Source organism: Biomphalaria glabrata, chromosome 14 (assembly GCF_947242115.1).
Source record: "Biomphalaria glabrata chromosome 14, xgBioGlab47.1, whole genome shotgun sequence".
NCBI classification, from domain to species: domain Eukaryota; kingdom Metazoa; phylum Mollusca; class Gastropoda; family Planorbidae; genus Biomphalaria; species Biomphalaria glabrata.
In genome coordinates this window covers 36514793-36535859 of record NC_074724.1, presented here as the reverse complement: position 1 = coordinate 36535859, position 21067 = coordinate 36514793, and the positions used below count along the sequence as shown (strand labels likewise).

The following is a 21067-nucleotide window of genomic DNA, read 5'->3' as shown; positions in this document are numbered from 1 at the left end:
ATGAAAAATTCAGTTTGACTACGATTGTTATTACTATAACAATATAAATGCCAGTATAACCACTATTTGCTGTTTTTACAATAAATAAAACTAAATATTTTCTTATGCATTCTATTGTTTCTATTTCTAGTAAATTAAACTTTTCAATCCGCCATTGGAAACCGTCTTATTAACCATAAAAAAAAAAAAAAAATCGGGAAAAAAAACAACTCTCGAAGAAACCTTTTTCAACTCTTTTTTAAAAATACTCGATAATATTATAAAGGAACTTTGACCAGCAAATCCGGCTCTGATTTTATTAAGCTTAGGCCTATGTGTATAAATCTTTTTATATAATTAAATGGCTTTCTACCCCCCCCCCCCCCAGGTCTATATCAAATAAACTTTTATGGTTTTCTTCTACAGTGGTTTTCCACATATTTGAACAAAACTAAAAATAGCTCTGTCATGCGCAGTCATATTATTACTGGAGCTGCGTTCTTTGGTAGTCACGTGAAACGAGAGCCTAGACATTGTGGAGTTGATGCCATTTCCGTTTGTTAGATTTCCGGTAAAAAAAATAACCGCTGTTTACATTTTTTAATTTCAAAGATTTCTTTAAGAATAAAGGTAAGTTTACATTGTTACTTATATTATGAATTATAAAAATAATTAGCGTAATTTGTATACTCCATAAGGGTTTGTTAGCTTGTCTTATCGACCTTGTGGTCTGAGTCTCCCTAAAGACAACTGACAAGTCAAACAAACAGGATGTTGAACGTGGAGACTTTAGGCCGGAAGTATTCTTCATAAACATCCGTTTTATTTGACCATTTCCTCTTCCTTTACATCACAATATTTTATTTTTTGACTTTTGCTATGTCTTTTTCATTAAAATTACTTATTATTCATTTCAACAAACATATGAAAATGTTTATGACCTACGCACTACATGTTTTGCCTCCGCCATTTTGGTTGCATTGTTGGCCTACTTAAAGTACAGCTCGAAGCTCGTCTTGTCGGTCAGGGCCACCGCATGTCATGGGTATTTTTAACATTTCAAAACTAAAGACAGTAAAGACTACTAAAGATCTAGAATAGATCTATTGATCTACAATCTATAGTCTGTCTATATTTAATATAATTATATATTAGTAGATCTACTAGAGTGTAGGTGCTAGGTCGAAATCTTATAACTTGACCTAGATCGAGAAGCAATGATAATTTCAATCAATTCAATGGTAGCACACACTACAGTCTACACAGTGACAGTGACAATGAATTTTATAAACACAAGTCCAAGTAACACATCGTCCATATGTAGATCAAGTAACAATTACAGTAGTCAGTAGTAGTACAGATCTATCACTATCAGAATCTACTAGATATATAGATCTATGTTAAAAGATAGTCTAGTCACTAGTCTATGATTTACATTTTATGATTTTACTCAGTACTGATAATTATAAATCAAAATGTAATACATTCTAGATTCTTATAATTTACTTATATTAATATTTTCATAAAAACTAGATTAGATCTATATAATTCTAACATTTTCATTTATAATTTTATATCTACTTAAATTTTAAACTTTGTGAAGAATTGATAAGTTAAATATTATGTAATGTAGATATATATATATACTATAGAGGTTCTGGTTGTTAATTAAATGTTTTTAAATACCTAAATTTTAAACAAGCAAAAGGTGAAGTCCAGAAGAATCAGAAGATTATGACTATAGAACCCAGTAAGCTGAAGCCGCTTTCACTAATTACTAATAGTAGTTATGCCTCAACTTAAGTTTAACAGGACTAAACCATTTTACTGTTCAGAATCTTGTCTGGCACTGGCCACACTTCTCCTATATCCCTGTTGGGGCACTGCACAAGATCTGTTGAACATCATTCTCCATTCTGTCTTTCAGGGTTCTTACGCGGTCTGGAAAGTCTGGAATTTTAAAATTCAGATTTCAGTCTTAAAAAAGTCTGGAAAATTGCTACTTTTCGAGGCAATTTGGTTAAATGTCTGGAAAAAGTCTGGAATTTGAAAAAAATAATTAATTCAATGTCATTCAGGTGAAGTAACCCGTAAAACGCTAGATCTAGTTGGGCATAGAGGCTTCCATTAGGCCTACTAGATCTATTGTTATAGGGGAAAGCACACGCAATCACAGCATGTCGATGAAATGCCAGCCAATTTCTAGACGGTGTACTGTAGACTTTAATCAAATTTAGTAATAGATCTAGTCCGAGACTGCCCTAGACTAGTAACTAGTTTATTATGACTGCTGTTAGTCTATATTATCTAGATGGTCGATCAAATTTCAGTTAGGCTACCAAAGGTTGGAAAGTTTTTGGCCTAGATTTATTTTATTTATGCATGCGCGAAACTCCCCCCCCCCCCTTTAAATAAAGAAAACAAATATATCTCGTCAATGACGTCAAGTTCAACATAGAATATCTAGATCTTGAGTCTAAACTAAATGATTAAATGACTAGGCCACAAGAATGACTTACTAGATCTAGGTCTACACCTAGATTTAAAAGTCTCGATCTATGCGCGACTTAGATAGATTACTAGATCTAGGTCTTCTACTAGATTTAGTCTGATCTATGCACGACTTTCATTGCTAGATCTAGATCTGTTCTAGGTCTATTAGATTACTAGATTTAGTCTTGATCTATGCCCCACTTCTTAATAGATCTAGGTTTTCTACTAGCCTAGAGTTAGTCTCGATCTATGTGCGATTACCACCCCCACCCCCCTCCTGTTAATTAAAGAAAACAAATTATATTGCAATATATCTAGTCAACATAGAATATGCCTATAAGATCGGTAAAACTTCCCATCGAAGGCCCCTAGTTTTCCAGGTAAATTATTTGGCAGCTGTTTATGCGCACTTGAGTCTAAACTATAAGACTAGGCCTCTAGAATGACTTACAATACTTACATTACTAGGTCTAGAACTAGCTTTAGTTTTCATCTATGCGCGACTTAGATTACTAGATCTAGGTCTACTACTAGATTTAGTAATTTAGTCTCGATCTATGTGCGATTCCCCCCCCCCCCTTTAAATAAAGAAAACAAATATATCTCATCAATGACGTCAAGTTCAACATAGAATATCTAGATCTTGAGTCTAAACTAAATGATTAAATGACTAGGCCACAAAAATGACTTACTAGATCTAGGTCTACACCTAGATTTAAAAGTCTCGATCTATGCGCGACTTAGATAGATTACTAGATCTAGGTCGTCTACTAGATTTAGTCTGATCTATGCACGACTTTCATTGCTAGATCTAGATCTGTTCTAGGTCTATTAGATTACTAGATTTAGTCTTGATCTATGCCCCACTTCTTAATAGATCTAGGTTTTCTACTAGCCTAGAGTTAGTCTCGATCTATATGCGATTACCACCCCCACCCCCCTCCTGTTAATTAAAGAAAACAAATTATATTGCAATATATCTAGTCAACATAGAATATGCCTATAAGATCGGTAAAACTTCCCATCGAAGGCCCCTAGTTTTCCAGGTAAATTATTTGGCAGCTGTTTATGCGCACTTGAGTCTAAACTATAAGACTAGGCCTCTAGAATGACTTACAATACTTACATTACTAGGTCTAGAACTAGCTTTAGTTTTCATCTATGCGCGACTTAGATTACTAGATTTAGGTCTACTACTAGATTTAGTAATTTAGTCTCGATCTATGTGCGATTCCCCCCCCCCCCCCCCCTTTAAATAAAGAAAACAAATATATCTCGTCAATGACGTCAAGTTCAACATAGAATATCTAGATCTTGAGTCTAAACTAAATGATTAAATGACTAGGCCACAAAAATGACTTACTAGATCTAGGTCTACACCTAGATTTAAAAGTCTCGATCTATGCGCGACTTAGATAGATTACTAGATCTAGGTCTTCTACTAGATTTAGTCTGATCTATGCACGACTTTCATTGCTAGATCTAGATCTGTTCTAGGTCTATTAGATTACTAGATTTAGTCTTGATCTATGCCCCACTTCTTAATAGATCTAGGTTTTCTACTAGCCTAGAGTTAGTCTCGATCTATATGCGATTACCACCCCCACCCCCCTCCTGTTAATTAAAGAAAACAAATTATATTGCAATATATCTAGTCAACATAGAATATGCCTATAAGATCGGTAAAACTTCCCATCGAAGGCCCCTAGTTTTCCAGGTAAATTATTTGGCAGCTGTTTATGCGCACTTGAGTCTAAACTATAAGACTAGGCCTCTAGAATGACTTACAATACTTACATTACTAGGTCTAGAACTAGCTTTAGTTTTCATCTATGCGCGACTTAGATTACTAGATCTAGGTCTACTACTAGATTTAGTAATTTAGTCTCGATCTATGTGCGATTCCCCCCCCCCCCCCCCTTTAAATAAAGAAAACAAATATATCTCGTCAATGACGTCAAGTTCAACATAGAATATCTAGATCTTGAGTCTAAACTAAATGATTAAATGACTAGGCCACAAAAATGACTTACTAGATCTAGGTCTACACCTAGATTTAAAAGTCTCGATCTATGCGCGACTTAGATAGATTACTAGATCTAGGTCTTCTACTAGATTTAGTCTGATCTATGCACGACTTTCATTGCTAGATCTAGATCTGTTCTAGGTCTATTAGATTACTAGATTTAGTCTTGATCTATGCCCCACTTCTTAATAGATCTAGGTTTTCTACTAGCCTAGAGTTAGTCTCGATCTATATGCGATTACCACCCCCACCCCCCTCCTGTTAATTAAAGAAAACAAATTATATTGCAATATATCTAGTCAACATAGAATATGCCTATAAGATCGGTAAAACTTCCCATCGAAGGCCCCTAGTTTTCCAGGTAAATTATTTGGCAGCTGTTTATGCGCACTTGAGTCTAAACTATAAGACTAGGCCTCTAGAATGACTTACAATACTTACATTACTAGGTCTAGAACTAGCTTTAGTTTTCATCTATGCGCGACTTAGATTACTAGATCTAGGTCTACTACTAGATTTAGAATTTAGTCTCGATCTATGTGCGATTCCCTTCCCGCCCCCTCTTCCCCTGGCTCCTTCCCTCCCTCCCCGGTTAAATTAAGAAAACAAGTTATATTATATCTAGTCAATATAGATCTAGATCTTAGTCTAAACTAAAAGACTAGGCCACAAGAATGACTTAGATTACTAGGTCTACGACTAGATTTAGTCTCGATCTATGCACGATTACCCCCCCCCCCCCAAAATCTATTCAATGTAGAATGTAGATTTGAGTCTAAACTCAAAAAACTAAAATGACTTAGAATACTAGGTCTACTACTAGATTTAGACTTGATCTAACTAAGTCTAGATTTAGATCTAGCATACATAGCATATAGAATATTATAGATCTATAATTATAATCTAGTATTTGTTATGATATAGATTTAGATCTAGATATCAATGTGATCAATTTTTACCCTTTAAAAAAAAACAAAAAACAAGTCAATATTGACATAGGCATAGGCCTATTGTGAATTAGACATAAGTAAAATTAAGCTACTATTACAAATTAAATTTAAATTTCAATACAGTTACTCTAACTCTAGATCTTTATTTATCTCCTACAATAGAATTATAGGCCTACTAGAGGTAGGCCCTCTAACCTAGGCTAGTCTAAATAAGTCTTTACTTTTTAACTAGTATACATCTAATGTTTAAGCCACTAAAAATCTATATAAAAATAATAAAACTATTGGACTAGTTATGAGATTTAGAATAAGATTTTACAACTAAGTTAGGCCTATTAAACTATATAGGCCTACTGTATATATTAAATTGCACAAGTCTAAGTGCTACAAGATTAGTAACTTTTTTTCCCCCTTGTTTCGTATGTTCCTTCATAATTGAAAATTATTATTACACCCTAGTCCAAACCTCCCACAGGACGGCAGGGGTTAGTTATTGGCAGGGTTTGAACCCAAGACCACGAATACAGCAGTCCAGAGCGCATACGGTATGCTCAGGTAGCCATCCTTTTTACTGTTAGTAAGTCTGGAAAACATAAGATAAATGTCTGGAATTCATTTTCACAAAAGTTGTATGAACCATGGTCTTAAGACTCAGATATAATCTAATAATCTCTTTCAATGACAGGCATGTCCATTTTTTTATGTAGTCTTCCCATCGCTTTCTCTGCCTCTTATTCTTTTCCTGATACTGTACCCTGAAGGAAAGTCTTTGTGTGCCCAAAGGACCCTGTTATATGGCCGTAGAGTTTCAGTTAGCAGTTAGCATTTTTAAATAAAAAAAAGTTGTTAGCAGGTCATCATAGGGTCCAATCGCTGTAGTAACCCAGTCTCTATTCTCTTCATTCGTGATACAGTCTTTGTTTAAGATACCTAGGATCTTTCTGTAGCATCTTAATTCCATTGCTTGGATCCTCCATTCTAGTTTGGCAGCCATTAGTGTCCAAGATTTGCAAGCATATATGAATGTGACCATGACCAGAGAGCGCATAAGCCACATTATACCACAAAATTATTTTAAAAAAAACACACATACTGGATCTATAGACTACTATGGAGAATACATTTTTGCACAATTTTCTGACAATTATATAAAAAAAAATTCAATTAACTTAATAACTTATGCACTTAAAGAGAATAAAAATTTAACAGAAGAGCTATGAAGAAATAAACTATAAAGTAGACATGTAGAAAACGAGAGAAAAACTAAAAAAAACAACAACTTGTCCTCCCCCATTTATCTGGTTTAATTTGGAATGGTTTGTGCCATACACTATTTATATTAATATTGCTATTAAATTATTTTCTCTTTGGTTGGTATTTAACCAAATCAATTAAAAATGTAAAATCTGTGCTTTTAGGTATACTATTTCTTGGCATAAGCTAAAGTATCATAAAATTACATTATTCTTGAGAATCTTGGCTTCTGATTACTTTACATTAAAGTGTTTGTATTTTTATTTTAAAATATTTATGTTTTACTTTTTAAAAATAACAAAACATATATAATACTGTTTTAACTTTTTCTGTATTATTTAGCTTTTAAAGCATTTTGTATGTCTCTAAAATAAATAAAAAATCCTAAAGTGAATTTAACAAAAATGATAGAGGTGTTAAAATTGTTTTAATTTCGCTTAAGCCCATTTTAGTTTATTTTCATGAATTTGCTGAACACTTTCTTTATTTTAGAAACGGTCTATTATTTTTATTTATGAAGCCAAACCACAATGTTCTTAATGTATATCCATTTGGGTTTATTCATAGCATAATGATTAGGTACTAACTGACATCAATAAATGTATTGTGAAGAAAAGAAGGGAATAAAAAAAAAACATAAAAAAATAATATTAATTTTTGAAAAAACTCAAACAATAACAAAAGCTAATTTACTGGAAATTAAAATGTGCAATACGGAGCACTCATATATTTTATGTATATTATTTTTAAGCAGAAACATGAAAAGGGCTGCATCCCCAGCTCTGATGGAGGTGGTAGCTGAGGGGTCTCATCCATCCGAGGCTGAGGTTATTACAGAGATTGTCACAGAAATTCCAGTGCAAGATATCAAACGTCAGAAGACTGAAGAGGAAGTATGTCTTGATGATGGGTAAGATATATATTACTGCATAACAACAGAAAATTAAAGTAACAGGACAACACAAATTAGATGCCTTGTAAGGATTCTAAATTTTGATTGAAATGAAAAATCTAGATCCAAAGGCAATTAGGACGATACAATTCAATATTAGCAGAACTTTTCAAACTGTGGCACTTGAAGCCAGGCCAAGTGGTACTTTTGCTTACTTTCCATGAAGCAATGTTTCCTTTTTTTTCTCTTTTATTCTTTTCTCTATTCTTAAGTTTATCTCTAGAATATGGGAATAATCTAGAAAAGGAAACATATAATTAAACTTTTGTTTTTAATTATTACTCAGAAAATTTGAGTAATACCAGTATCTTATCAGTTTGATGTCACATCTGGCTTCTAAAGCAGTCATTTCTTCTGTTCTGTTTATAATGTTTGTTTTTTTTTTCAAGAAAGATAGGGGCATTTCCAATCATTGTGCAGTTTTAACTGTTTTACAGTATGCAGTATCCAGCCATGATGAATAAATTCATCAGAAAAGTTTGAACACATGTACAAGAAACACAAAACAGATATTCAGACAGTTGTTTCTGTTGATATCATAATAACAGCTTTGAAAGAACTATCTAAGAAGAAAATGTGCACTTTTGGAGCAAATTGCAGTTAACACTTGTCATTGTATTGATTATAATCCCTTTTTCTTCAAAACAACATCCATGGGCAAAAATTAAAACTTCATTGACAGTGGTACTTCAGTTTACTGGTCTTGGTCGAGTTGTGCTTGTTGAAAACAAAACGTTTGGAAAGAGCTGAACTAGAGAAATGTCGTTCATTTACTTTTGTGTTATATTTATCTAGTGCTCTTCATTTTTGTATTGATATTGAATTGTTAAGTACAATATCCATTTCATGAATCATTATAAAACTTTTATTAAAAAAAAACATATTGTTCTTGAATTAAATTTAATTTATAATGAGGGCTTTAAAAATTGTGATGTTTATATTTAATTAGTGAAACATTAATTTTCTATATCAATGTAGATTTTGTGATTGTTCAGTTAGACACTTTTTTTATTTTCTTGAAGTTAAATAAAGGATGTGTATATAAATTATTTTTTTAATATATCCTCTATTTTCTTGCTTCAAAATAAGATATCAATACTGGTCATTGATTTTCAAGAAACTCTAATCTTATAGCTCTATAATATTAAATTATTGGGTCTATTATTATAATGATATCATTTATTTGTTTGAAATGTTGGTCATGTTGCAGTTTTTGCTATCACTGACTCTGTTTCTCTGTTGTATTACAGAATAGTGTATGAGGAAGAGATTGTCCAGCCTCAGCAACCTCCTCCGCAGTATCAGAATTTGATCATTCAGCATATGGACATTGCAGAGCCCCTGTCAACATTGAAACGACTGCTTGAGATAAGGTTACAGTGTTCATTGGCAGACCACCAATTCTATTTACAAGACTCCATTGAGGTAAATGCCCGTGCTTGTATTCATATTTTGAAGACTGTTAGGTCTTTCTAGCAGAAGCTTAGACAAGGCCATAGTAATTTGTATTTTATTTTTTAAAATAATGACATCAACATAAAATTAAGTCCCAACTTTCAATTTTAAATGGTGGCTATTTATAAGTAGCATGATTTAGGTAAAAAATATTGTGTAATCTTACATGCCTTTGCAGACTAATGCATCCAGGTTTACTTGATTTATTAATCAATGGACTTAGATTTAGATTTATTAATCAATGGACTTAGATTTAGATTTATTAATCAATGGACTTAGATTTAGAGTTATTAATCAATGGACTTAGATTTATATGTTTTGTCAGTACATGCTAGCTGATTGATGGAACTAAAGAACTCTTGTATTGTTTCCTTCTGACATTGAGAAAATATATCACTTTAGTCTAATATTTTCTGCCTGTAATTTAACTATTCTTTGCTCATGCATAGTATTGCCAAGGTCATGCGAAATATGTGAACATCTGAAAACATGTAAAACAAACGAACATGTTGGGTTATTCTAGCTAGAACAAAAATAGTTGTATGATTTGTTCTTCACATTTATCAGCATGAAATTGTGTGTGCATTCTGCATATTTATCAGCATGAAATTGTGTGTGTATTCCGAATGTTACCCAGAGTGTTTTAGATAATTTTTAAGGGTGTTACTTTATCTATGAAATCTGCATTATCTGGAAGTAATAGTTTCTGTAGTAATTGCAACAAGGCAAATGCTCTAAATAAAAAAAAAATTGTTGAGCATACAAGGAAAAAAAAAAGAAGTGCTGGTAAGACCTAGTTATTGATAGTCTACAGGGTAAGTCCTTATAGGGTAACAGGGTAAGTCTTTATAAAAGACATTAATATTGAATGCAAGTTTGAATATGTTTTTTTTAATTAACAGTTGGACAGCAGTAAGAGTCTAGTAGATCAGTGTGTCCATGGAGAAGGGATGGTGCAGATAAACCTTGAGGTCAAATCCCAGCCTGGTGTCATACCAAAGATAAACATTTTAGATATTTTGAAAACTGCAGAGGATGAAGTGGAGGAGAAATATGGTAAGTCCTTATTAGATAGAAATAATACAGACTACATTCTCAAGACATATATACAGATTATCACAATTCTTGTAGTACAACTAAGATTTTTTAGTACCTTGTCATGTTTAGCAAGCAAATAGTGCCTAATTTTTTTCAATGTCTGTCATAATGTATTTGACCCATTAGGCTTGAGGTGTGGCCTTACTTTTTGTAGTTGGAACAAGGAAAATGTCAAAGCAACAAAAAAAAACAACTGGTTTTACAAATGTATAGAATAATTTCTATATTTACTTTATTTGCTTTTTGCTTGCTATAAACTTTTTTTTACTTTTGTTTAAAAAATAAATGTTGCCATTACATACTCATTTGCTAAATTATTCCTTATATTTGTTGTAGCTGCAGAACAAGCACTTCAGTCCAGTCAATCCCAGAATGCCAAAGTTGTAATCCCGCTACCTGAAGAATCAGAGAATGTCACAAGATGGATAGTTGATCAAAGTTTTCGAAGAGATCAAGAGCGATTAAAAATTCCTTTTGGTGAGGTTTTATTTTTTTTTATTTGGTTTACTATGATCAGCCTTACAATGTTGCATAAGTCTGACATGGTGGATTTAAGAAAATTGATATACTAATCAGGCTTATGATTTTTCATTAATATAATTAGAATAAAGTTAACATGTTTCTAATTCTGTGTAAAAACAGGCATGCCTACTATTCCGTATCAGAACTTTTTGTTCTACGAAGTCCATTTCTAGCAAAAAAAAATGTTATTTTCATTATTTATTATAATGTCAACTGAAAAAAAAACCCTGCAAAATTAATTTATTATCTTCCTCTTTTAACTGACCTAGATCTAGTACAGGCTATGCTTCATTTTTTTTCAATTGTCATGGATAATCATGCCAAAACAATTTTTTCACAACAATGTTTCTAACACTGGTTTTTATGATACATTTTAATAAGGACAAGGATTATAGACTAGAAAAATAGAGCTAAATCTAGATCTACATCTACACATTCGGAGTTATTTGAAAACTAGACTTAAAGACTTAGAATCAAGATCTAAATGGCTAATTAATCTAGATTTAACTTACAATAGTACATTTTATAACATTTTGTTGGCATAAGTATAAAAAAAAATATTGTAACTAATTATTTTTGTTCTGATGTGTCTAGACCCAGCTCAGTGGAGTGAACTCCATGTCAAACATTGGATACAGTGGGCTGTTAAAGAGTTTCGTCTTCAGAATGTCAACATCGATGCCTTCAATTTCAATGGCGAGCAGCTATGTGCTATGACACATCCTGAATTTGTGCGGCACATTCCGAATGACCCAGGGGATATATTCTGGACTCATTTAGAACTCTTAAGGAAGTGTAAATTTGTGGGTAAGCTCTCATTGACACACTTTAGATGGGTTCTGGTTTCACTGGAATTGTTTTTTTAAATTCTAATCATGAAAGTAAGGTTTCTCTTTTGAAAGGCATCAAGTTAAAAACTAGATGTATACAATTTTTTTTTTCTTTTTTTAATTATTTTCAAATTCAACACCTTACACTTTTGTAGTGTTTCTCTTTCTGGGTTTTAGGGTTTGGGCATGTTTGCTTTAAGTTTATTGAAATTACTCTCTTTCTAATTTAGTTGTTATTTAATTTTTAGTTTCTCTATTTGTTGTTACTAATGTGGCTATTGTGTCTTTTAGCTGTGATGCAACAACCAACTCCTCATGCCATAACTACAATCACTGTGTCTACAACAGATGGGGAAGGAAAATATGGTAAGTAGTCAAACAGTTGATACACATTTTTGTTTATCTTTGGACCCATTAGCGCTCCTAAAATATTTTTAAAAATGTCCTTCAATTCTCCTAAATTTTGCAGGAATTCTAAAATTTTGACTACTCTCCTCAAATTTTTGCCCAATATTTTTTGAACATATGATTTTGCTCATTTCTTGTTTAAAATTGAGAAAAAAAAAGGGCAGCATGTCTAGGCTTTACAATCTACTGCGTGGCTGATTATGTTATGAGCTTACCAGTCACACATGTAATCTAACCCATTTGTGTGCTTGAGTCAGAATTTCACCTGTCATTATTTCACTGCAGGCAGTGAAGAAATAATTTGTTTCCTCTCATTGCTTCAACTAAAGACATGCTAGATCTAGTCTATAGTCATTTACCAGCATAACATTTACACCCCTAAGGGCCCTCAATCCACAGTAAGGGTGACCTACACTGTTGGCCAGAATTGTTTGCATAGGCTTAAGCTAGTATATACATCTATTGAAGTAATTTGCACATAGTCTGAAAACTCCATGAATGGATATATCTAATGTCTAGATCTAAACTATAATAATCAAGTGAAGATAATTTGCACACAGCCGTGAAAAGTCTGTGGATGTTAATTTCAGTCATTAAAGCCCAGGAAACTAACAGAAAAAGAAATGTGTACTTGAAAAACTCTACTACTCCCCCCCTCCCTCCCCCAATCCATTATTAAGTATTAAAATGGCTTTGTCATTCTCAACTTAGTTTTGCCTTATGAAGTCCTGCAGTCCACTCCACCTCCTTAGGACTTAAATAGTTTGCACCTTAAAATCATTTTACATCTACATTTCTAGTTAAAGCTAGATCTAGATTTAGAACTAGAAGTCGCAATACTTTTTAATTTGTTTAGTCTATTGCCCATCATTTAGTTTAAAAATGCAGTCATTCTTATCATAGAACTGACAAGGGAAAACTATTTATTGAAGGTTTGAATTAAGAGAAAAAACATTTTCAGACAAAATGTACACATTTAGAGTGTCCGAAAAAATGAAAATTTGAGAAAAGATTTGTGTTATTAGAACATATAATCAGTTCTGTATTTGAAGTTATTTACTGTCATGATAGAAACTTAAAACCATTTGAAAGTTATGAATGACAGATTTATGGTTGGAATCATTTGCATAAGTTTTTTTGTTATTCTAGGTAGAGTGAGATCAGTTGGGAAGCATCGCCCTCGATCACCTCGAATTACTGGAGAAGAGAGAATGTCTCCTGGAAATAGAACAGGTTTGTCATTAAACTCTCTGAATTCTATTATAATGTATGCACTTGATTAGCTTGTTGTTTTTAACCTTATCTCTCCACAATACAACTTGTGTAGTTTGTTTTCCTCCACATCACATGATATTTTTTTAAAGTAGATATATATGGATCTTTTTGATAAAGAAAAAAACTTTGCTTTTCTGCTTTAATATCTAAGCACTTTCAAAATTGGGTGATTTTTAATTTCTTTAGCTATGTTGGACATTTTTTCATAGTGCAATGACTTTTCAATTTTTAGACCCCTTATCACAAATATATACTAAATACATCTGAAAATGAAGATGAAATTGATATAGACACTGATCATGAGAAGATAGCACAAGATTTAGACTAAGATGTAGTCAGATTCTGAGGTAAATAATGAAGTAAACAATGGATCTAGATATAGACTAGTGTCAATGTATCTTCAAATTCTTGAACTGATACTTTGACCAGTTTTATTGACCAAATGGAAACTCTGTCTGAAATAGATAACCTTGGTGAGGACAGTGAAGTTAGATTTTTTTTAGCTTTTCGTATATGATGCCATGATAGAACTAATGGTAACTAAAACAAATAGATATGCAGAACAGTAGACCTCATGGACGGTGGCAGCCAGTAATTGCTCATAACACATTTTTATATGTAAACATAATGTTTTGGTGTATACTCCCCTTTAAGTTTGTACTAATAAACTCTATTGGTCTTTTGAAAAATGTTGGAGGTCACCAGCAGTAATTAATGTGATTTCACCCACTTTGAAAAGATCAGGCACTTGAGCACTTTTTGGCTTTTAAATTTTTTTTCTATTAATTCATTTGGGGAAAAACTTATTGAAATTATATATAGTATAAAGGTCATACATTTCCTTTTTTTTTTTTTTTTTTTTTTTGTTGTAATTTTGTTATTATTAGATGTTTAAATATTATTTGATGTTTATTTTACAATATTTTTTGTAATATCACTCTATTTGTGATTTTGGAGAAACCCCACTTAGCTTAGTATTTTGAGAGATACTGCATAGGTTATGGACCTAGTAGCAATGGGTTCATAATCATTTGTCCCATCTTTTTTCCTGGTTTCCTTCTGATCTAAACATGATCATACTGATAGTCAATACACTTGTTTCTGATATAAAGAAATACTCTAATTTTACATACTAGGCTGTATTTCCTGTTTCTTTCTGATCTAAACATGATCATACTGATAGTCAATACGCTTGTTTCTGATATAAAGAAATACTCTAATTTTACATACTAGGCTGTATTTCCTGTTTCTTTCTGATCTAAACATGATCATACTGATAGTCAATACACTTGTTTCTGATATAAAGAAATACTCTAATTTTACATACTAGGCTGTATTTCCTGTTTCTTTCTGATCTAAACATGATCATACTGATAGTCAATACACTTGTTTCTGATATAAAGAAATACTCTAATTTTACATACTAGGCTGTATTTCCTGGTTTCTTTCTGATCTAAACATGATCATACTGATAGTCAATACACTTGTTTCTGATATAAAGAAATACTCTAATTTTACATACTAGGCTGTATTTCCTGTTTCTTTCTGATCTAAACATGATCATACTGATAGTCAATACACTTGTTTCTGATATAAAGAAATACTCTAATTTTACATACTAGGCTGTATTTCCTGGTTTCTTTCTGATCTAAACATGATCATACTGATAGTCAATACACTTGTTTCTGATATAAAGAAATACTCTAATTTTACATACTAGGCTGTATTTCCTGTTTCTTTCTGATCTAAACATGATCATACTGATAGTCAATACACTTGTTTCTGATATAAAGAAATACTCTAATTTTACATACTAGGCTGTATTTCCTGTTTCTTTCTGATCTAAACATGATCATACTGATAGTCAATACACTTGTTTCTGATATAAAGAAATACTCTAATTTTACATACTAGGCTGTATTTCCTGGTTTCTTTCTGATCTAAACATGATCATACTGATAGTCAATACACTTGTTTCTGATATAAAGAAATACTCTAATTTTACATACTAGGCTGTATTTCCTGGTTTCTTTCTGATCTAAACATGATCATACTGATAGTCAATACACTTGTTTCTGATATAAAGAAATACTCTAATTTTACATACTAGGCTGTATTTCCTGTTTCTTTCTGATCTAAACATGATCATACTGATAGTCAATACACTTGTTTCTGATATAAAGAAATACTCTAATTTTACATACTAGGCTGTATTTCCTGTTTCTTTCTGATCTAAACATGATCATACTGATAGTCAATACACTTGTTTCTGATATAAAGAAATACTCTAATTTTACATACTAGGCTGTATTTCCTGTTTCTTTCTGATCTAAACATGATCATACTGATAGTCAATACACTTGTTTCTGATATAAAGAAATACTCTAATTTTACATACTAGGCTGTATTTCCTGTTTCTTTTTTTCCCTGATATAAAGAGATCTTCTAAAAGTTACTAGGCTGTTTTTCTTATCTTTTTAAATATCATATTACTAAAATGTGTTGTCTTAAACCTTTTTTTTTTAAATTCTGATCTGCGAAATAGTACTGATAACTTGCGTGGTCATCATACTGCCTTTCTGTCATTGTTAAAATAGTAAACTTATTGTACCTTAATGTACTTTGGTGAATTTTGTGACTACAGAGTGTGAAGGTGTAAATAGTGAACAAAAGCTAGGTATGACCTGAAGTAAGGTTGTATGAGAGGTCGAGAGTTAAGTTAGTCAAAGTTGTAGCAGGGCAGTAGAGGTAGCATGTACAAATCACTTGAATTCACAGAATTCACCAAAGTACAATAAGTTTACTTTTTTACCTGTGACTATTTCTTGTTTTCTTGTGATATCAGAATGTGTAGGTAACATGTAGTCCTTCTTTACAGGTAACAATGGTCAGATTCAACTCTGGCAGTTTCTGCTGGAGCTTTTGACAGACAAAATGTGCCGTGAAGTAATAGCCTGGGTTGGAGATGAGGGAGAATTCAAGTTGGTGAACCCAGAAGTGGTTGCTCAAATGTGGGGTCAGAGGAAAAATAAGCCCACTATGAATTATGAAAAGCTATCTCGTGCTCTACGCTATTATTATGATGGAGACATGATCGCAAAGGTACGTAATGTAAGTCTCACTTCCTTTTCCTTTTGCTGTCACATCAACTAACTTGTACAGTTAACCTCTTTAATACAACTAACTTGTACATGTAACCCCTGTAACTTAAGCCTAATACAACTAACTGTCAAATAATTCCAGTAACTCACTAATTAAAATAAATGTTAAAAAATCGCCACAATTCACCTCATACTAACCTTTGTTACATAATGCCAGTAACTTGCCAAGAAACCAGTAGTTAAATTATTTTGATATTTTTGATAACTACTAATACAACCATTTGTCAACATGTGACTTGATTAGTACATTTAATTTAATTTAGTTTAAAGTGTAAGTGTTCAAAACTAGATTATGCACACTATGTTAAGTGGTAACATTGGATTCGAATGAAAATGTATTAATTAGATTTATAACATTACCAATTTAAATGTAAAATATAAGATAAAAGATAATTTTATTGGTCCAAACAATTGGAAATTCAGTTTGACTACAATTGTAATATATATATATATATATATATATATATCAAATTTGAACATAAAAATTGTCATAAACATACTTTTTTTTTTTACCATTCTTTTAAATCCAACTAGTCGGATATTTCCATAAAAATATATTTTTATATAGATCTGCACTGTGAGTTTTTAGGCATGTAGAATTCAGCTTTGTTAAAAATCTTTTCAGACTGTCACATGTGTAGGATTCAACTTTGTTAAAAAATCTTTTCAGACTGTCAAAATGTGTAGAATTCAGCTATGTTAAAAATCTTCTCAGACTCTCAGGCATAGTGAGAAAATTCATATTTTTTTACAATGAAAATACAATTGCTAAGGTCTTGGAAAGTACAGCTTTGGCATATAAAACAATATGCATTTTGAATACTTTAACAGTATTTTCCTATGCTTATTGTTTAACAAATTGAAATATAGCTTTTATTTCAATGCTATTTCCTTGCATAATTTAACTTTTGATACACCAACACACTATTGGAGATTTTCTCTTAATTTAAAAAAATGTCAAAGTCACCTACTTGAACTTCTTGTCATCTTAATGAAATAGAATTGCCCTATAATGATGACAATATCTCAATGCTTGACTGTTGATCTTCATATCAAATATATCAAATACTGCTAGTTAATTGACATCATTAGATTTTGTGTACATTGTATAAATGTAGAGTTTAGACAATTTTGTTATGCAGTACTAAAACGTGCACAAAATTTTAATATACCCTTAAAAAAACTAGCATGTCAAAACTTCCACTGGATGCGCCAAAAAGCTAGCCTAGTGATTGAGTTTGTGAAATAAAAGACTTTGTCTTTGAGACTGATAGGCAGCAACAGTCCTTTCCTCAGAATGTTAAGCAGAGAAATCTGTGTCCAAGAGTGAACGATGTGAAAATATAGGCCATTTAAGGATGTTTATGATACTGGATGTGGCATTCACTTATTAGACCTTGTGGTACAAGTGTGAATGACTTCTGCGGGGCAGTGACGTCATTTTTATTTGAAGATTGTGTGACAGTGAGATGTCAAGTGAAAGCGCCATAGCAAATGTTAATGTGGCCATTTTGTAAAACATTATTATGAACATTGTCTAATTTTGTAAAAAAATTCTTCTGAACATTGTCTATTGTTAACTATCAGTACTTACATCATCTGATGGTAAAAATAAATTTTAGGAATCAGTTGGAAACCTTGACCTTGGTTCAGTTTTTCCAAGCTAATGAGACTTTTAAGTTTATGCCTAGAATTGTTTTTGTCACTTTAATTTTTTATTTCAACATTTTTTTTTTTATTGTCCTTAGGTCCATGGGAAAAGATTTGTTTATAAATTCGTCTGTGATTTGAAGATGTTGCTAGGATACACAGCAGCAGAATTGGGTCGACTTGTAGGTACGGCGGAAGAGATATCAGTTGTAGAGAGGCGCACACCTCAAGCCCATCACATCCGAGGGCGCAACTCTCATACGTACATTGCCACAATCAAATCTGATGCACACGCAGCTGCAAGATTGATAGAACAACAGGCTGCCTCATCTCGCATCATTGAACAGAGAACTCAAGTGGTGCAGACGGTGGATTGACTATATGAACCCGTATAAGCTAAAGTGTACAGCAGAATGTATGTTGTTTTTGTCTCTCATGTGTACATAGTTAAATCACAGTATGATGTTGTGTGTACATAGCTAAGTATTTGATCTAGTTTGTACATCAAAACGTTTATAAACCCTGTGGGAAGTGCATAATAGAATTTCTCTCATTAGATACCCCTTATGTTGTCTAAAGCAGCATTTCCTAAATAAAAAAAAATTTCTGTGACTTGCATACATTGTATGTATACATTTTCAATTGACAGTTTAAGTCAAGAAAAGAATGGGATTAAAGTAGGGTGTTAAAATAGGACATAAAAAGTCACTTTATTAGGAATAGAGTATTTGTTGGATTGCCAACCTCAGACAAGCCTTCTATTCAGAGAAGCATTCTGCAATATTAAAAAAAAATGTCAAGTATTATTACTGGTGTAATTTTTTTCTCTGGGCAATTTAAGTTTTAAAATGTGAAATGAAAATAGAACATGCAGACTTTTTTTTCCCTCCCATCAGATCATTAGAAGACTTTTTTTTTTAGATTAGGTTAATTTCATTGTACCGCTACTTATGAACTTATAGATTATTCTATCTACTTCTAGACATATTACCAGTAACTAGACTTGTAAATCAATTTTTTTCTTAAATTTTCAGTATTACTTCATGTGGTAGTGTAACCAAAAAATATTGTTTCTTGACAACAAACATGTTTCTATTCGTTTGATATAAAAGATTTTTTTGACTTGGCTTTACAGAACAAGTTATAGTGACAGAATTGTGTATTTCAAATATTTCAATACATTTTGTTAGCTAGCTCATAAACAGTTTGTCACCCACATAGATCTGCATTGTCTTACTTGACAACTATGCGATTCGAGCGTGAAACAAATGAAAAACAGGAAATGGAATGTAAATAGCCATGTGATGCCAAATGATCAGTGCTGTTTTTTTTTGTCATTGCAGCCTTTAAAGCTATGTTGTAATTTAACATAGAAAGTAAAATGTTGTATATTATTGAGTATGACCCATATAAAAAAATGTGTTGGACCTAGCTGATTATTGTTTCTACTGTACATACAAAGTGTCTGTTGTATATAGTTTTAATGCACTTCCTGTCTTCATCCCAATGTTACACTACTGGACATTCCCTCACTGAACTATTAGTGTGCAACCAAGAAATAACTTACCACATTGATTTGTTATTGCTATTCACAGGCTGTAAGTATGAGTACACTTTGTTAAGACTAGTTTTGTTTTGTCTGCCTTTGGTTGCGTGTGTGGTCATTCAATGAATTCTTTTGTATTCTACATGTCTGCTGGCTTGGCTCCAGCATATGTTTCACTCATTTTGTTTTATTTTAAAGAGCTGTATGATTGAGAGGCAGCAGTTCATCAATGACCCAGTGCCATTGATGATGTTTGATTTTATAGTTGGAATTTGAACGTGCTTCATTTGTTGGCAAATATGAAGTTTGGGTGTCTTTCAGGTGTTAAATATGTGTGTCTGGGTGTCTTTCAAGTGTTAAATATGTGTGTCTGGGGTCATTAAATCTATCTGGTGGGAAAAGTGTACATAATTTGTGTGTGTCTTGGGATATATGGGGTGTAAGATTTTAAATTGCAAGTTTATCTTCGACATTACTCTTTTTTTGTTATTTTCTATTGCTCTGTATGTGTCAACATTGCCTCTAAATACATTGTATCAATGACATTTGGAAACTGCTGCCTTATCATCTTGTATTCTATCATGTTATGCTGTTCTTTGATTTCTGTTTTTGGCTCCTTGTAAATAGACTAAATTATATTCATATCAATTGTGTTGTTTATTGATTTATTAAGACGGCTCAGCTTACTGCTTCAGAAACAATTTGGAAGGTTAGCAATGGGAACAAAGTTTTCACCTTATCCCCCCATTGAAATGAAGTTTTATGGCAGTAGGAGATTAAATAGATCTAGATCCAATCTTTTTACTTATCACCAGATATTATAATGAAAATACATTTCTGGGGGATGAGCTTTTTTTCAGAGAATATTTTAAGTAAATTAAGCAAGAACCTGTAGTATTTAGTAAATTAACATGCTCTTATATTTTAATTAATCTCAAAATAGAAAATAAATGTAATTGCGAGCTACATTTAATGTGATGATGATGGTAAAGTTAATCTTTTAAGGTTGACAGACTGAACCAAAGATGGATTTTAACATGTTATTTAGTTCTATGGACTTTATTTTATTGTCAATGGGAAAATGGTTTTGGATCATTTGCTGAAATTAAAAAAATGGGACTCAAAAAAGATCTTTAGAATCGTTACTTTTATTTCTACCATAACGAAGGCAAAGTGCATTATTAAATTTTAACTGAAAATTGATTCATCATAAGTAACAGAAAATGCAGAAAAACCCTAATAGAAATAAAATTAAGATTTGCAATTTAAAGCCACACACTCAGAGATTACTTTATATGCATCTGATGACCAACAGATGGATTTTTAAGGCTTTGAGAAGCTGATTTGTTAAGTTTTTTTTTCTCTAAAAATTTAATTTTTTCCCTACTTACACTTCTTTCATGTATGATATTTAAACATTTTAAAATATTAACTTATAAAAAATGGTGAAAAAAAAATCAAAATTTGA

At 32.0% G+C, this 21067-nt stretch overlaps 1 protein-coding gene across 6 annotated transcripts; it reads left to right on the top strand.

The window, feature by feature from the left end:
* The first annotated feature begins 472 nt into the window (after positions 1–472).
* On the top strand, positions 473–20727 carry LOC106067298 (GA-binding protein alpha chain-like). 6 transcript variants are annotated; one of them, XM_056010560.1, is made up of 10 exons: positions 473–609; positions 7457–7612; positions 8905–9079; positions 10012–10165; positions 10544–10684; positions 11324–11536; positions 11851–11925; positions 13117–13200; positions 16121–16353; positions 18152–20727. In XM_056010560.1, the coding sequence occupies exons 2-10, from the start codon at positions 7461–7463 to the stop codon at positions 18428–18430; spliced, it is 1506 nt and encodes a 501-aa protein (XP_055866535.1). In that variant the 5' UTR covers positions 473–609; positions 7457–7460; the 3' UTR covers positions 18431–20727. The 6 variants fall into 6 exon arrangements, with proteins under 6 accessions (XP_055866535.1, XP_055866540.1, XP_055866534.1 ...); XM_056010565.1 differs by having other exon boundaries at positions 7454–7612; positions 16121–16344; XM_056010559.1 differs by having other exon boundaries at positions 7454–7612.
* Positions 20728–21067: the final 340 nt, after the last annotated feature.